General features: G+C 46.2%; 1 protein-coding gene across 1 annotated transcript in view; it reads right to left on the bottom strand.

Moving 5' to 3' along the window:
- Window positions 1–15,637, bottom strand: part of VSTM4 (V-set and transmembrane domain containing 4) — a 99,040-nt gene that overhangs the window by 66,063 nt on the left and 17,340 nt on the right. The window contains exon 3 of the mRNA XM_060642202.3: window positions 977–1,045. Within this exon, the coding sequence (XP_060498185.1) occupies window positions 977–1,045 (69 nt within the window). The remainder of the gene's footprint in view (window positions 1–976; window positions 1,046–15,637) is intronic.

The raw sequence follows: 15,637 nt of genomic DNA, 5'->3' as shown, positions 1-15,637 counted from the left end.
CAGCACAGAGCCCAATGCGGGGCTCGAACCCACGGACCGCAAGATCATGACCTGAGCCGAAGTCGGACGCTTAACCGACCAAGCCACCCAGGCACCCCTGCACATTTCATTTTTTACATTGCAGTAGGAATTCTGGAGCCAAAACAAAACGAACAAGCCCAAATTATACAGACTGGACCTTTCACCTCTGCTCTTTCAAAACCCACGGGCTGATACCACCGGGCATTCCCACTCCACTCTTTAGTAAATTTAGGATAAGAAAACAACTTGACATCACAGCACAACTAAGACTTCAGGCTCCTTTTGTTAGCTAAAGTGCAATAGGAAGTTACTCAAGTAAGAGGGAGGAAAGGTATCAGCCGCAGGGAGAAGGGGAAGAGACAAAAGCAGGGAAGGAATGAGGTTTGTTTCGCAGAACTAACAAACAGGTCCAGCCAAGGAGACGCCCAGCTAGGTGTTTCCACCTGAGAGCCCCTTTCTAGATGTGTCTCTCCTGACACATCTAATGTGAGCCAATCTGAACCAGACTGGAGCTGAGGACCTGCACAGAAGCCCCAGTGGCTGACCTGAAATCACCTTTAGCTCTTTATACTAACATCTCCTCCTATGGGGGGAGTTTTCTGCCATGTTTTGAACATACAATGTATGCTCTAGCAGGTTGACACGGTAGGCCTGCACAATTGAACCAAAAGCGCCTATACAAACTCCCCTTCCCCGCCCCTTAATGCACTGAATAAAAGCTTCCCATACTAACCCCACAGGGAGACAGTGCTTTGAGAGCTAGCTCCCTGTCTCCTTATTTGCCACAAGTAATAAAAAGTCCTTCGCTTTCAGTATTTCCTTGGGTTGTGTTCAATTTGGTGTACCCCAAGTGGTGACCCCCCCCAAGTTTGGTTACACTTTCCTCCCATTCTACTCCTTTCCTATTATCTAAAAGCGAGGTGCATCTTATAATAAAGAAACATGCCAGGTCTACCTTCAAAAAATGCCCAGGTCTCTTTCTTTTTCTCAAAGGATGAATCTTCAGACGCTTTGAGGGAAATCACTGTAAGGCAAAAAAGAAATGGGACAGCATGAAGTGCAGTACGCTATGGCCCCAGCCCACACGGTAACCCAAAATGATGCCATACGGTATGTAGGGCACTCACCTTTATGAAGTAATTTTTCCATTTGCAAAACCACATTTGATTATCACAACTCACATGTTAAAAAGAGGTGCAATGACTCAACAACAATGGAGGCACCAGTCGGGGGGAATCAGATTGCCTTTGTCTAAAATCCAATAAATGGCAAAGCTGGGACTCGGTATGGCAGAAGTCCACTTGCCCCACATACTAGCAAAATAAAGAGTTTCCCGGTAGGAATTCCAAGAACCGAAATCATTTTAGTGGACACCTTTCTGGTTTGTTTTTTTTTTTTTAATTTTTCAAATGCTTATTTCTGAGAGAGAGAGAGAGAGAGAGAACGAGTGGGGAAGGGGCAGAGAGGGAGACACAGAATCCGAAGCAGGCATCAGGCTCTGAGGTGTCAGCACAGAGCCTAATGTGGGACTCGAACCCACAAACACTGAGATCATGACCTGAGCTGAAGCTGGACGCTTAGCTGACGGAGCCACCCAGGAGCCCCTAGCGGACATCTTTCTAAAGTATAGTTGGGATGAGCATGGGGTGATGGGGTGTTGTATGCAAGCCAATTTGACAATAAATTATATTTTAAAAAATTATTTAAAAAAAAATAAAGTATAGTGCACTTGCCTGGGTACCACTGGATAGAGGAGCCTGAAGTCATCTGATGACTCAGGGTCTGTGCTCTGAGCACCATTCCATGCGAGACAGTCACACACACACTCTGTCTCTCTCCCCTTTTCAGGGATTCTGTTTCCTCTGTAGAGTTGTGGAATGGTGTTCAGTGACTGACTGACATCTCATTTACTGAATGCCTACCATGTGCCAAGCATCTTGCTGCTCTTGTGGCTACGTGTTATCATATTTAACTTAATTCCCCCCAGAGGGCCTGGAAGATAAATATCATTTCAAAATGATTTTGTACAGTTTTAGTCAGTGGGTGATCGCTGAACTTACTGCGCCTGCTTTCAGCAACCAGGGAAACAGAATTGAGCGACACAGCGTAAATCCGTGAGCATTACACTAAAGAGGCTGCAGCTATGGAAAGGTTCCATGCATAACAGTAATATAATTATAGGATAAAATTATAAAAATTAACCTGACAAAAAAGCCCAAAACATCAAGGAATGAGATTATCGTCTGATAGAACTTTCTGGAACGATGGAGATGTTTTATGCCCATTCTGTACACGTAGTAGCCGCTGGCCACCTGTGGATACTGAGAATGTGACATGTGGCTAGTCCACATGAGCCTGAGGAATTAAGTTTTTAATTTAAATTTAAATTTGAGTTTAAAAAAATGTTTTTAAGTTTATTTATTTTGAGAGAAAGAACGAGAGCGTGCACCGAGCAGGGGAGGGGCAGAGGGTGAGGGAGAAAGAGAATCCCAAGCAGGTTCCAAAAAGCACTGTCAGCACAGAGCCTGACTTGGAGCTCCATTCTCACAAACTGTGAGATCATGACCTGAGCGAGATGAAGATTGGATGCTTAGCCAACTGAGCCACCCAGGTGCCCTTTAAATTTAAATTTAAATAGCCACCTGTGGTCAGTGGCTATCACACATCTAGGACCTGAAGAGAAAGATAAAGGAGGTTGGATTGGAGATTGAATTAGTATGAGAGGCAAGGCTTATGGCAGAGATCCTCTGAAACTTTACCTCTATTTACTACTCCCCCCTCAAAAAAAACCTTTTGTATTATGTTGTCATGAATTTCAATCTGAATTTTCCATCTTTTTACTTCCCTAGGCCTTGTACTGGGTATATCCTATTGACCCATTTTGAAAATCACTGACCCCCTTCATCGGTGTCTAACCTGCTATTAAGCCCATATATTTTTTTTTTTTTTTGAGACAGAGAGAGAGAGAAAGAGAGCACACTTGTGAGCAAGTGCAAAATGGGGAAGAGGTGGAGGGAGAGGGAGAAAGAGAATCTTAAGCAGACTCCATGCCCAGCACCGAGCTCTATCTCACGACCATGAGATCATGACCTGAGCCAAAGTCAAGAGTCAAATACTTAACCAACTGAGCCACTCAGACACCCCTATTAATTATTTTTTACATTTAATTAATTTAATTCATTTTTATACATCCCAGCTCTCAGATGAATTTCTCCAGCTTGTCACCTAATTTCTCAACCATATCAATCATATTATGTCAATGCACGTGCCTGATAACTTTTATATCTGCATCATCCATAGACTTGTTTCCATTATCTGTTTTTGCTTTTGATCCTGTCTGCTTGTTTCCTAAGCATCCTGATGGATACTGTCTACATAGCTTCTCTTAACTAGTGCTGCTTAAGTATGGTTGAATTCCTTCAAGAGTTAAGTGTCTCCAACAATTGGGGTCACTAACTTCTCTACGCTCTATTTATCTAGGTAGTCCTTCAGAGAACAATTAGGATAGCTGAAAGATACATGTGCACATATAATTATGTAATCCAAATGTATTGATTAAATATAAACATGTAATTAGGATAGCTGAAATGCAAATTATTTTTCAGCTTTCTAATTTTGCTCAGAAGGCAGGCTTTAGTCTGCTATAAGCTGGGTCTGCCACAACTCAAGAACTCTCCCTTTAGAACCTAAATTCCTTAAAACCAGAAATTGGATCTTCTACCTCTATATCCCCATCATTGGCAGACTGCCTGGCGGCTGGTAAGTGCCTAGCAAATAAATGAAAAATCCATTTCTTTCTGACTGCCTCGCAAAGTAAGCAGTCTGGCCCTCCAGCAATGAACTCTTAGTGTATACCTGGTCTTGCCCATGGTATTAGAGAAGTCCCATAATTTGTCCATCATCATTCCTGCTTAATTTCCCCACTCACAGCTGACTTCCAGAGCAATCAGTCAGATTCTTCCCCCAAGAATTTAAGCTAAGAAATATAGTATATATGGTTGTTGAGAGCGTTGGGGCTGAAAGAGCCTGTGGACTTTTGGGTAGCGGCCATGTTGGAAACACAGGCAACTGGAATGGAGCAGAGGGCAAAACCCACAAGAGGAAACTGGAGGTCAGAGGGCTCATAGGGCTGAGGACATGGTGTTGCTGGAGCACTAGGTCCCAAGAGGGCTTATGGAATATGGTTGCTATCCTTGCATTTTATGAGCTCCATAGCCCTAAACTATCCCTACCTTCCTTCTGAATTAGCTTGAATGGGCTTTCATAGCTTCAACTAATTGAGCCCAGGCTAGGATAAGCATAAAGAGACCCAACGGAGACAATACAGAAAGGAAAAACAGATTATCTCCAAGGAGCTGAGTTTTTAGGGAGATCGAAGATGCCCCTCATCATCCAGAGCATTACCACTCCAAATAGGATCAACAGACCAGCAGTACAGTGTCACCTGGGGGCTTGGAAGAAGTGCAGAATCACAGGGTCTGCAATCCAGACCTACTGGATCAGAATCTGCTTTTAAACCAGATATCCTGGGTCAGTCATATGCACTGTTTGAGATGCACTGATACACCCCAGGTTGAAAAAAATTAGTTGCCGTTTTCTGGTTGTGTAACCTTGGGCGAGTTGCTTGGTTGCCCAGTGCCTCGGTTTCACAAATAGGGATGGTAAGTGCCCACTCTTAAGGGAGGCGTGAGAGTTTAATGGGTTAATATATGTGAAGTGTGCCTGAGACCTAGTGAGCCATATTTATCCACAATGCTTTTTGCTCCATAAGAAAAGGGATTTTGTCTATTTTATTATTTTATTCACTGTTCCAATTCCTGCACCTAAGTCCAGCATGGTCCTTTGCTGTCGGCCCTTTGTTTCAGTGTGTGCATCTTCAATCATCCAAATGGTCCACAAGAAAGGGTTCCTTGTCCTTGTTGTTAAATGTCTACAGCTCAAAAGGGCTGCCACTAACAAAGGCCGGTGTCTTCAGATCAGTTGATTCACTTTTCATTTTTTTCTTTTCAGAAATTGTAGTCACTAACTTGATGTGGTCACTAACAATCGCTTTGCCTCATTTGGGATAAAAGATAACAAGGTCTCCCTAACCAATTTACAGAGACATGCGTTGAAAGAGCCAACAAACAGATCCTGAGCTATCAGGGCTCTAAGCAAGGAATTAATAGATGTTCCTCACTTTCCCCCAGTGCAACTGTTTTATGGGAAGATGCGGCAACTTTGTTTGCATATGATGATCAGCAACTCTGGTCATAACTTTATCTGTTCCTACGAGAAAGAAAACTCTTGGGGTGCCCGGGTGGCTCAGTCTTGATTTCGGCTCAGGTCAGGATCTTATGGTTGGGCTCTACACTGGGCATGGGATTCTCTCTGTGTGGGATTCTCTCTCCCTCTCCCTCTGCACTCCCACCTCAAAAATAATTGAATAAAGAAATAAATACAAGAACTAAACTTACACATTAAAAAAAAAAGAAGAAAAATCTTCACATGGCCTCTTCTGGAGCTTCAGAAATCTTCCCGGGCTTTTGCCATTAACTGTCTGGTTTCAGCCGCTAATCCCATGCTATCTCAAAGTGAATTTGATACATTGTCAAGCCATGTGGCTGAGTCTGCACGCTGTAAGGAAACACGCTGTGGGACAAGGCCAGGCCGACAGAAGGGCTTTGTAATGGACCAGCAGTGGATCGGCTGACTATTGGCGCCCCTCCTTCACGACACAGCTGCACCTGCGGGTCAGAAATTTATAGCGGCCACCCTGGACACACTGAGTGGAAGAGGCCACTGTGGGGTAGATACGGAGGAGGATAAAATGCTTCAAGGAAACATTTTGCTTGACCAAGGAAAGAGTGGCAAATTTTCCAACCCCAGATTGCTCGTGTTGATCGAAGACTTTCAGAAATAAAATGCAAATTTCTTGATCACAGAGCATTCATAACAGTTTCCAAGGAACTTAGCCATCAGAAGGCTAATCTTTGAAACAACATTCAGTGAATCTATCACTATCAACTGCATTTGCCTTACCTGGTGACCCAGCTGGACTCTCAGACAATTGGGGAGAAGGCAACAAGGAGCCTTTCGTACCCAGAATGCTGGTTCTTCCTAAGCATCAGCTCAGCAGAGCTGAAAGTCCTTACCTTCTGACAACTACCTATGATTGGGGGAGTTCCCAGCCTGATCCCTCAAAGGTTAGGAATTCACATGCACTCAGTCAGCCTTTTAACCAATGGGCTGTCTTGTAGGGTCATGATGGGGTGGGGGTGGGGGGCGCTTATGCTCTGTGCTGGGATTCCAAGGTTGGGATAGCACGTCTGTCGCTTCCCTAAAGGGACCCTGTTCCTGCAGTAACCCTGCCTGACCCTCCCTCCACTCCCACATCCACTCACCTCCTACTCTCTAGGCAAGGGGGTTAACAGGAGGCCCCGATCCTTGGGAGCTTGTGACACACTGTCCCTCTCTGGGTGAGAAGAATGTGGTCAAAGCCCCACTCAAGGTAGCCTCTGTCTTGCCACATGCTCTGAGACTGGGCTCTTAGCAAACAGCTAATGAAGGGGTGGGCAGCGTGCATCCCCTTGGGAAGTTCTCATTACCCCAGCTGCTGGGAGTGCAGCGAACCCTGCTTCCTGGGGAGCCTGCCTGTGGCCACTCATGTGCATTCTCCTCTTTCATCCTACCTGCACCGGACCACCTCCACCCATGAGGTGTGGGTCTCAGGGCCCCCATGCTGGACTGGGGAGACGGTGCCGAGGAAGGTAGCGCAATGGACCAAAAAAAGCAAAAGGAAGTCCAATTAGGCCTCAGCACCAAACCGCTTTTCTCGGTACAGCTTTATCTGGAATAAAGTGGGCATTTTGATTTCAGTCCGACTCCCAGGCCCGTTTACAGTCGGTTTGGGCTCACAGTGGAGAAAAGGAGTAAAGAGGGCTCAAAGCCAAGTCATCAACTGACCTACTGACGGCTTTGTAATTTCCTTGGGACCCTGGTGCCCAGTGGGAAGAGCCTGTTTGACTTTCTGGTGAGGGGCTGGCCCAGATGACAGAGCCGCAGGCTGTCTGGGGGCCTCTGCCCAAGACAGCAGAATCAGATGAAATCTAAAAAGGGGCAAGTTGTGAGGCTCACTGGATCTCGGCCCCTCTGGGAAGAACTGGCTGAAAGTGGCTACAGGATCAAACGGTCTAGAAGAATGGGGCACAGAGGCACCAAGACAAACCGATCCTATCTGCTTTGTGTCTGGAAAAAGCAGGCTGGGAAGAAAGAATCTCAGTCAAGCCCCCTGTGATGAGACCCGTGGGGAAACCATCACTCAAAGAGGTGTGAAAACTGAGAGCCTTGATTCCTAACTTGGACAGAATGTCCTGCCAACTCCCCTGGGAAAGGCATGTTTCACAGGTTGTAGCAGACTGTGTCCCCTGAGTTTATGCCAAGACCCTGTGACAATGGCCTTCAGGCTGAGGCGCCTCCCACCTCCCTCTCTGGTCTCCCATTCGCTGATAATACTGGCATCCTTATCTGGACCTGCATTAAGGCCTGACCCATCATCTGTAGAACAGGTGGCTGACAATTTTTAGGGGCCTTGGAAAGTTTCCCTTTCTTCCCAAACTCTTTCTCATCTGCTCACTTGTGTCCCCAGCTCCTCTAACAAAGGATCCTACAATTAAAGGAGCTTAAACTGCAATCGTGGGTTACGTCCAAAGGAAGGTGCACAGCACATTTCTGATACAGAAAGCCCTCCAGAATGCAGGTACTGATGGAGAGGAGCATAGAGAGGGTCTTGGCACAGCCAGAGGGCTGAGGAGGCTTCAGGGAGCATACAGCAAGGACACGGAAAGACCAGCCTGAGCTCAAGAGACACACTGTCGCCTTTCTACTTTCACTGCAGGACAGGCTGGGCCTCCTCCCAGTATTCTCCTCCCAGGTTACACTGATTTTAATCACAGAGGGTGTTACCTTCATTGAGTGCCCAAAGACCAAGATTTCTAAAACTTTTAGTGTGCAGTAGAATTAACTGGGGCTCTTGCTAAAATGAACATTCCCAGGCATCACCCCTGGGCTTCCGACTGGAGAAATCTAGGGAGGGCTTGGGAATGTGCACGATGAGGGAGTGCATCGTTCAGAAAATCCTGAGTCTGGAGGTCCCGGGACTCCACTTCGAGAAGCCTGCCTGCCTCACCCACTCGTAGTAGAGAGGCGGGCACAGAGTTCAAGGAGATGTGGGAGAGGGGAGTCAACTGATGAGGAGACAGACCCTGGGCCTCAATCTCTCCTCTAGTCCAGGGCAGGGTCCAGAGCTTGAAAACTGAGACAATGCCTCTGTGTTTAATCCAGGGAAAACAAAATAACTGCAAAAACTAAGGAGTAAGCCCATCGAATGAGTGTTGTTTACAAAAACTCCAAAAGGCCCCTTTATTTTTTTAATTTTTTTTAAATATGAAATTTATTGTCAAAGTGGTTTCTATACAACACCTCATGCTCATCCCAACAGGTGCCCTCCTCATAGCATGTCTCAGAGCAAAAGAACACAGTTTTCAAGAAAGTTACTTTCTAAAGGGCAGACCATCTATAACGATTGATATAGGTCTCCCCACGTGGCTGACTCAAACTTGGAAAGTGGGGAGAATCTGAGTCAGAGAGACCTTCTTCCAATGATTACGCAGTGTTTCACGCCCTCCCTCCCTGCAGAATGTGTTCTCATTCATCTTGGTCATTATCTGCCACTCCTAGCTGACCGGAAGGTACATGGTGGCTGGGACTACATCTGTCTTCCTCACTTCCTAGAATCCTTCTTGGCCCGTTATACATCACGGTCACTTTGAACGAACAAATAAATGCAATAAACATCACACCATGGTGGTCAAGGCCTCCTCTAAAAGGAACTTGGTGCTGGGACCATGACATGGTCACATTCTGGAAGGCTGGGAAGAGAGGCCAGGGAGACACCTGCTCTACCCTGCCACCTCCCTTCACATGAAAGCAACAGGCCCCCAAGCCTGACTTCCCTGCGAAGTTCTGGCCTCAAAGTTATGTACTTTGAGCCTGCCGTGATTCATTCTATGGCCTCTGAGTTCTCAGTCTGGTATAGAATGAAGGCAGGAAGTCCCAAGACCTTAAGCAGAAGACGATTCTTCAGTCCACTGGAGTTGGGAGGGGCAGCCATTTAAAGTTTTGGTCCCTGGCATGTAGACCTCACTGATTTGCACTCAGGGAGGTGGGGGGCAGGGAGGGAGTGGGAATCCAGACAGCAGATGCCTCCCTGCCTCAGTTTGCTTAGGTAGCCTCCTGCACAGATCAACAGGACGGAAAAGGAGACCAGAAGAGGTTGGTGATATGAAGTACTCTCAAGAGAAGATCCTTAAAGAAAATAAAGATGAGTCAACACTTTTGCTATAAATTCAACAATGAATATACTCAGTTCACTACCCCTTCTTATTCAATGATGAGATGGTTTCCCAAGGAAAACCCTGTTAAGATGTAGCAGTGTGGCCACTATTTATAACTGGATCAGCATTCTCAGGGAAGGCAACTGTAACCCCAGGGAGACACAGAGACTCTCTCTGTCTCTGCTGTCCGGAGTTGGCCGATTGCTTCACTTCCCCCTTGTGTCTCTAAGAGTTAGGCCAAAGGCAGTCTCTCTTGGGGCTCAGACAAAGCCATATATGTGAATAAGACCTCTGAGTGACCTACAGGGAGCAGCTAATGAGAAACGGAAAAGCTCCAGTTTTGTCTTTTTCGAGCCACTCCTCTTTTGCATCCACTGTAGGACAAATTCCTAAAAACAAAGCAAACAAAGCAAAAGAGGAAACAAACAAACAAAAAAAAAACACACTAAATAGACTTCCTATTAAACAGAGCAGTTGGAAAAGAAGGTTGCCTTCTGAAATGGAATCAGCTACAGAAGACAAAGACCATGTGTATATCCCCAAACAATGGTTAGGAAATACTGACGCTTAGGGCCTGGTAACTGCCCCCTCCAGTTATGACTCCGGGTCAGGTCTATATATTTTCTTACTACCACCTTCCACTCCCTGTTGCCATTAATGAAAATTAATTAAAATGGCAGTTTACCCAAGAGCTTGGGTCACTCATTCATTCTTTCTTAAAAAAAAAAAAAAAAAAAATCAGCACCGAGCCCTTCTGTGTACCACGTACAGTGTCAGGTGTGAGGGTGCATTTAAGAAGAACCTGGCAGGGTCCCTGGAGTCAAGGTCCCTGGCCAGGTCTACCGTGCCAAACTTGGCTCTTAACCACTGCCCACCTCCAGCCCTCACCAGCCACAAACGTGCATCCAATTTCATCAAGTTATCTGCAAATTCCTTTTCTCCCTTATCTAGCTTTGCTTAGCCTGTTTCATCTCTTGACATGGATGGCCCATAGCGACCATAGCCCTTCTCACCCTGTGGCCCAGTGGAATCCCGCGTCCTCTAGGTGACCTTCTCATTTCCTCCAAGAACGTATCCTGAGCTCTCTCCCTTACTCCCAAGCCAGCGTCACCCTCATGTATGGCCCACTGACATTCCCTTTTTATTAGCTCTGTCCATAATATCGATCAGATCTGTGCACATGTCGACCTGTTTCCTTCTCTGGATTGTGAGGCTGGGGCCCTGAGAGGGTGGGGATCACTCCACCCATCCCTCTCTTTAAGGAAAGTACAGCGATAACAGGCTCATAAGCAGGGGGCTTGAAAGAGGTTTGTTTAAGTCTTCACTCTCTTCAACTCTTCCAAGACCATGGCAGTTGGGAGTGAGGGCAGGCACACTGAAGAAGTGTTTCAAGTGTAGTTTAAATTACACTCCCGTTGTCAATTTGTTCCCTTTGAGTATCTGGACCTGTTGACACTTTCAACATCATGATGTGTGCTTGCTTAATTAAGCAGTAGCACTAAACGTTTAGTAAATCTCATTCCTAATTATCTGTTCTCTGTCTCTGGAGAAAAAGGAATTATTTAATTTCTTCCACTGAAACTTGAAATATTGATTCCCTGTGGTTGTACTTACAGATCCAATTATTAAATTCCCTCTAACATTTTGGGGTTAAATAGTCAGATAAGAAATTATGATTTCATCTTTGCCCCCAAATACTTTTAGGGTAACAGAGTTTTCCATTTGCTTTGTTCACTCCCCACATTTAAAGCTTATTTATATCATCTTAAGTCAAATAGCAATTTGGCTTATTAAAATATGTTATTTGGGGGTCAGACTGAAATACTGATTAAATTGCAGGAGAACAGCCTTTGCAAATTGCTTCTATTATTAGCATTTTCACTGTTAATGCAGACGCCTCCATCTGAAAGTATGCAGATTCATTTTGGCTCAGAAGACCAGTCTTCTGAGTCTGTGGGTGGCAGAGCTGGGCTGAAAAGCCATCGAGGATAACTTTTTATGAGGTCTGGGGAATCAAAGCTGCTGTCCCTTAAGAGAAGAAGCCTAGGGGCGCCTGGGTAGCTTGGTCGGTTAAGCGTCCGACTTCGGCTCAGGTCGTGATCTCGCGGTCCGTGAGTTCGAGCCCCGCGTCAGGCTCTGTGCTGACAGCTCAGAGCCTGGAGCCTGTTTCAGATTCTGCATCTCCCTCTCTCTCTGCCCCTCCCCTGTTCATGCTCTGTCTCTCTCTGTCTCAAAAATAAACGTTAAAAAAAAAAATTAAAAAAAAAAAAAAAAAAGAGAAGAAGCCTAAAATGAATGGCCACCTCACTGTCGCAAGCCTTGGAAATTCATGCCCACCGGTGTGAAGGGCCTTTGCGGGCTGATCCCGCAAACCAGCCGATCTCAAAGCTCAGTCACCGTGAAGGACATACGGCACCCAGGTCTGCACCAGGGACTGCCCTTGACAGGAAGCCCCACAGACAGACCTTGGGCTTCATCTTGGAAATTCCCCTGTAGGCACCTGAAGAAAATCAGGCTTAGGAGCTAGTCCAGCCTCTCATCCCTGCTCAGGGCCATTCTCATGTCAAGAACTCTACCGTGTCTACACGTCCTGGGAGGGACCATACCAAATCAGCATGCAGGGAGGGCAAGTCGGGGCGCCACGGGGACTTCAAGGTGGATGGAAAAGGCACAATGGCAGGGAGACCCTCAAAGTTTGGGAAGCAGAGGCAGCCTTGGGAAGCAGGGAGGTCAAAGGATTACTAAATAGAGCAGGGATGAAACAAAAGTGCCTAGATGCAGGGACACAGGATAGAGGGGGTAAAGGGCATGTGGAGGGGCTATAGGGACCCTAACATCCCAGTAATGGGAAGACAGTGGACTTCGTTTATGAACTGTATGCCTGATGCACACAGCGAGTGACCAGTTAACACTGAGCATGGAAAACAAACACAGGGTCGGGTACTTCTGTGCATCGACAGGGACAGAATAAAGTGAACTTCTTCAGAAAGTATCATTATTAGAAAAAAAAAAAAAACAACAACAACAATATCACAACTAGCCACACGTTACTCTGCATTGATTTTTGTCCCCTAAACTATCAAATCTTCACCTCATTTCAAAAGTGATTTTGGAATTTCCACTAAAAAGAATAGCTTGTCTCAGTCTCTAGGGATGTATTATGCTCTCCGTTTTTAGGACAGAAATATTCATATTAAACTGATGGGCCTGACTCCTTAAAAAGCAAAATTATCAGTTATTTCTTTTGACCTAAGGGCATTGAGAATCAAGAATGCTGGAAAATCTCTGCACTGGTGTATCTAGTCAGAAAACTCTGAACACCCCAATAAATCACCCCCTTCGAAAAACACCTCACTGGGCCTCTTCATCTCCCTCCTGGGAATTACCCCCAAACCTCTGATCATATTCCTTTATTTCCATCCTGATTGCCTTGTTCTGTCGACTGCACCCTTCCTACATCTCCACATGACTCCTGGGTACAGGGCCCTCGGGACTCCACCCCCTGCTGTCCCTGGGGTCAGGCAGGACCTAACGCTGCTATTGACCTTGTTGTATCCTACCTACTCATGAAGAATGAGAGAGAAGATACTACCTAGAGATGACTGTTATTGGAGCGGAAGATACAAGGCTCGCTGGGCCCCTGGGGATCAAGGTGAATGCACTGGTCCCCACCTAGGACCCTGTGCTCCTCTGGATTTCCCACAGACTGACCTTCTGGCCTCCTGACAAAGAGCTGCTGTGCCTTCATCCTGTGATGCTGCCCTTCTACTAAGAACATTTTGCCTTTCCCAGGTGGCCAACGGGCTGGCCTGGAGGAGCCCGGACCAATAACACCAAGCCAAGCTACCTCCTTCCGCTTGCCCCAAATGTTGGTGTTTTCTGGAGCTCTACCCCCACCCCTGCCTTTTGGGATGCTCATCTACCCCCACGGTTACAGCTTCCTGACTCAATGCCACTTGCTGGATCAGATAGGAGCTTCGGCTCCACATGCCTGTGTCCCTAGCGGGCATCGGTGCAAGGTGGCCTCCAGACATCTGGCTCTCCATCCTGAACGTCCCCCGTGGACTAGCTGCGGGCACTACCCTGCTCATACTACTGAGTTAGACCTCTGGGGGCCGGCCACAAGCGCTCTCTTGCCCATACCCAGTCGATTACTAGAGACTTCTCTTCTGACCTCTTCATGACCCTCCATTCCTACCGCCGAATGTAGTAGGGACCCATGCCCTGAGCAGCCAACACAGGGATCTGTCAGAAGACTTAAATGCTTCGTGGGTTTTCCAAGGCCTAAAGCAGAGGACACCCCCGCCCCCGCCCCCAAAACCACCTGATGATAAAATCACCTAGGCTTCCTGTTAAATCTCCAAATTCCAACCCAGGCTTAGTAGACTGGAATCCCCTGGGCAGGTGCTTGGGAATCTTCATGTTAACAATGGCCCCGGTGATTCTAATCGTTAGGCAAGGTTGAGAAGAATAGCCTACAAAATCAAGTGCAAATTCTCTAATATTCAGTACAAACCCCTCCACCATCAGCACTGCCTGCCTCCCCTAGTTATTCCAAGGTTATCACCCCTACTCCGTCTCAGACTCCAGCTGTCCTGACCCACTGTTACAGGGTGCCCACACACTGAAATGCCACTTCCTCCCACTTCCTGCCCTGTGGAAATGGCGCTGCCTTCCCCCTCATCCTTAGAGGCTCTCCTGTGTGTTGAAATTGTGCACACCTTGACCCTTGCACATACACTGTTACGTATCTGCCCCCCTTACAGACAGATCCACCCATGTTTCCCCAAGTTTCCAGCACAGCAGGATCCTGGCACAGAGCAGGTGCTCAGTAAAATGCCCGCCGAGTGAAGGGATAAATGAGTTCACCCAACACCACCGAGCACCGTAGTCAATGTGTTATTTTCCGACGCAATTTGTTCGCTAAGCCCAGCAAAGCTTCCTCAGCTAAACTGATCACCTCTCTGGAGGCTGCCACTCATTTCCTTATCAGCTTTGCCTCTCTTCTCTAGTTTGAGTGGATCTTTCTGGAAATGAGGTTCCCAAAACGGACTGCTGTGGTCCCCATTAGTCTCACCAGGGCAGTACACACGACACAGCCGCCTTCCTCCCCAGGGGCACCAGGCCAATTTGTACGTGGATGGAAATAACACCGGCTGTTCGCGCTGCCATATCACATTGCAGACACACACCTGATTCACTGCCACCATCACCAAGGTCCCTTCACGACAGCCTCTTAGCCTCCCGTTGACTCTCCAACTGCGCCTGTGCTACGTCTTCCCCAGATGTGTTGCTCTGCCATTTTCCAAGTTGAATCTTATTCTGTTATTCCCTGCCTGTATTTCTTACCTCTCTGGATTCATTTTTATTACGTTTCTACTCCTCGCTGACATTAGAAAACATTTCCCAGTTTTGTGTTTTCTGTAAAATTCATTGGGGTGATGTGTGCTCCTTTTTCAATGTCATTGATTAAACAGTTAAATGAAATCAAACCTAACATTGACCCTCCTGGTTTCCACTGGAAACTTCTCCAGAGGGTTCAAGGACATGTGTCACTTAGGACTTTTTGATCCATTTTCTTTGCAGGAAAGGCTTCTTGCTCAGTAAGATGCTCATATAGCCCAAGCAACTGAGTAATCTGCACAACATTCTCTACCTTTCTTTCTCCCTCTGTGTCATAAAAATAACATCGATCATCTGGTATGACAATTTCTCTAAGATAAGCTGAGCGCGATTCACAGGGCGTCATCTACAGGGTCACATGTTTTCAATTTTCATTATAGTTTTCAATTTCATATAGTGTTGTGCTTCAATTTTCATTATTTATCATATCGTGTTGTACCACACAGCACCAATAGCCCCGTAGTCAGGAGCCCCCTTCCACAATCTCACATGTATGCGATTTGCAGATAACCCTTAATTTATTACGTCCCCTGTCTTCAAAATCCCCATTTTCCATCATGTTTTAATAATATGCATAGTTAAAACATAAAATGGCAAGTTATGCTTTGCCTCAAATTAATACAACTTACATTTCTTAGCCAGCTTACAGAGAAGTCTCCAGGAAAAAAAAATAAAGCCATGAAAAATTCATATGTTAGTGCAGATTTTTTTCCAATAACTTGCTACTTGCTTTTTTTGCCACATTTACATGCTCAAGGACTTACCCCAAATTTGGGGAAACAAAATATAGAGAACAAAGTAAAGCCAATAACACCGCAGATATTGGGGTGAGTTGGTTA

Source organism: Panthera onca, chromosome D2, assembly GCF_046562875.1.
Source record: "Panthera onca isolate mPanOnc1 chromosome D2, mPanOnc1 haplotype 2, whole genome shotgun sequence".
Taxonomy (NCBI): Eukaryota; Metazoa; Chordata; class Mammalia; order Carnivora; family Felidae; genus Panthera; species Panthera onca.
This window is presented reverse-complemented; position numbering and strand designations above follow the sequence as displayed.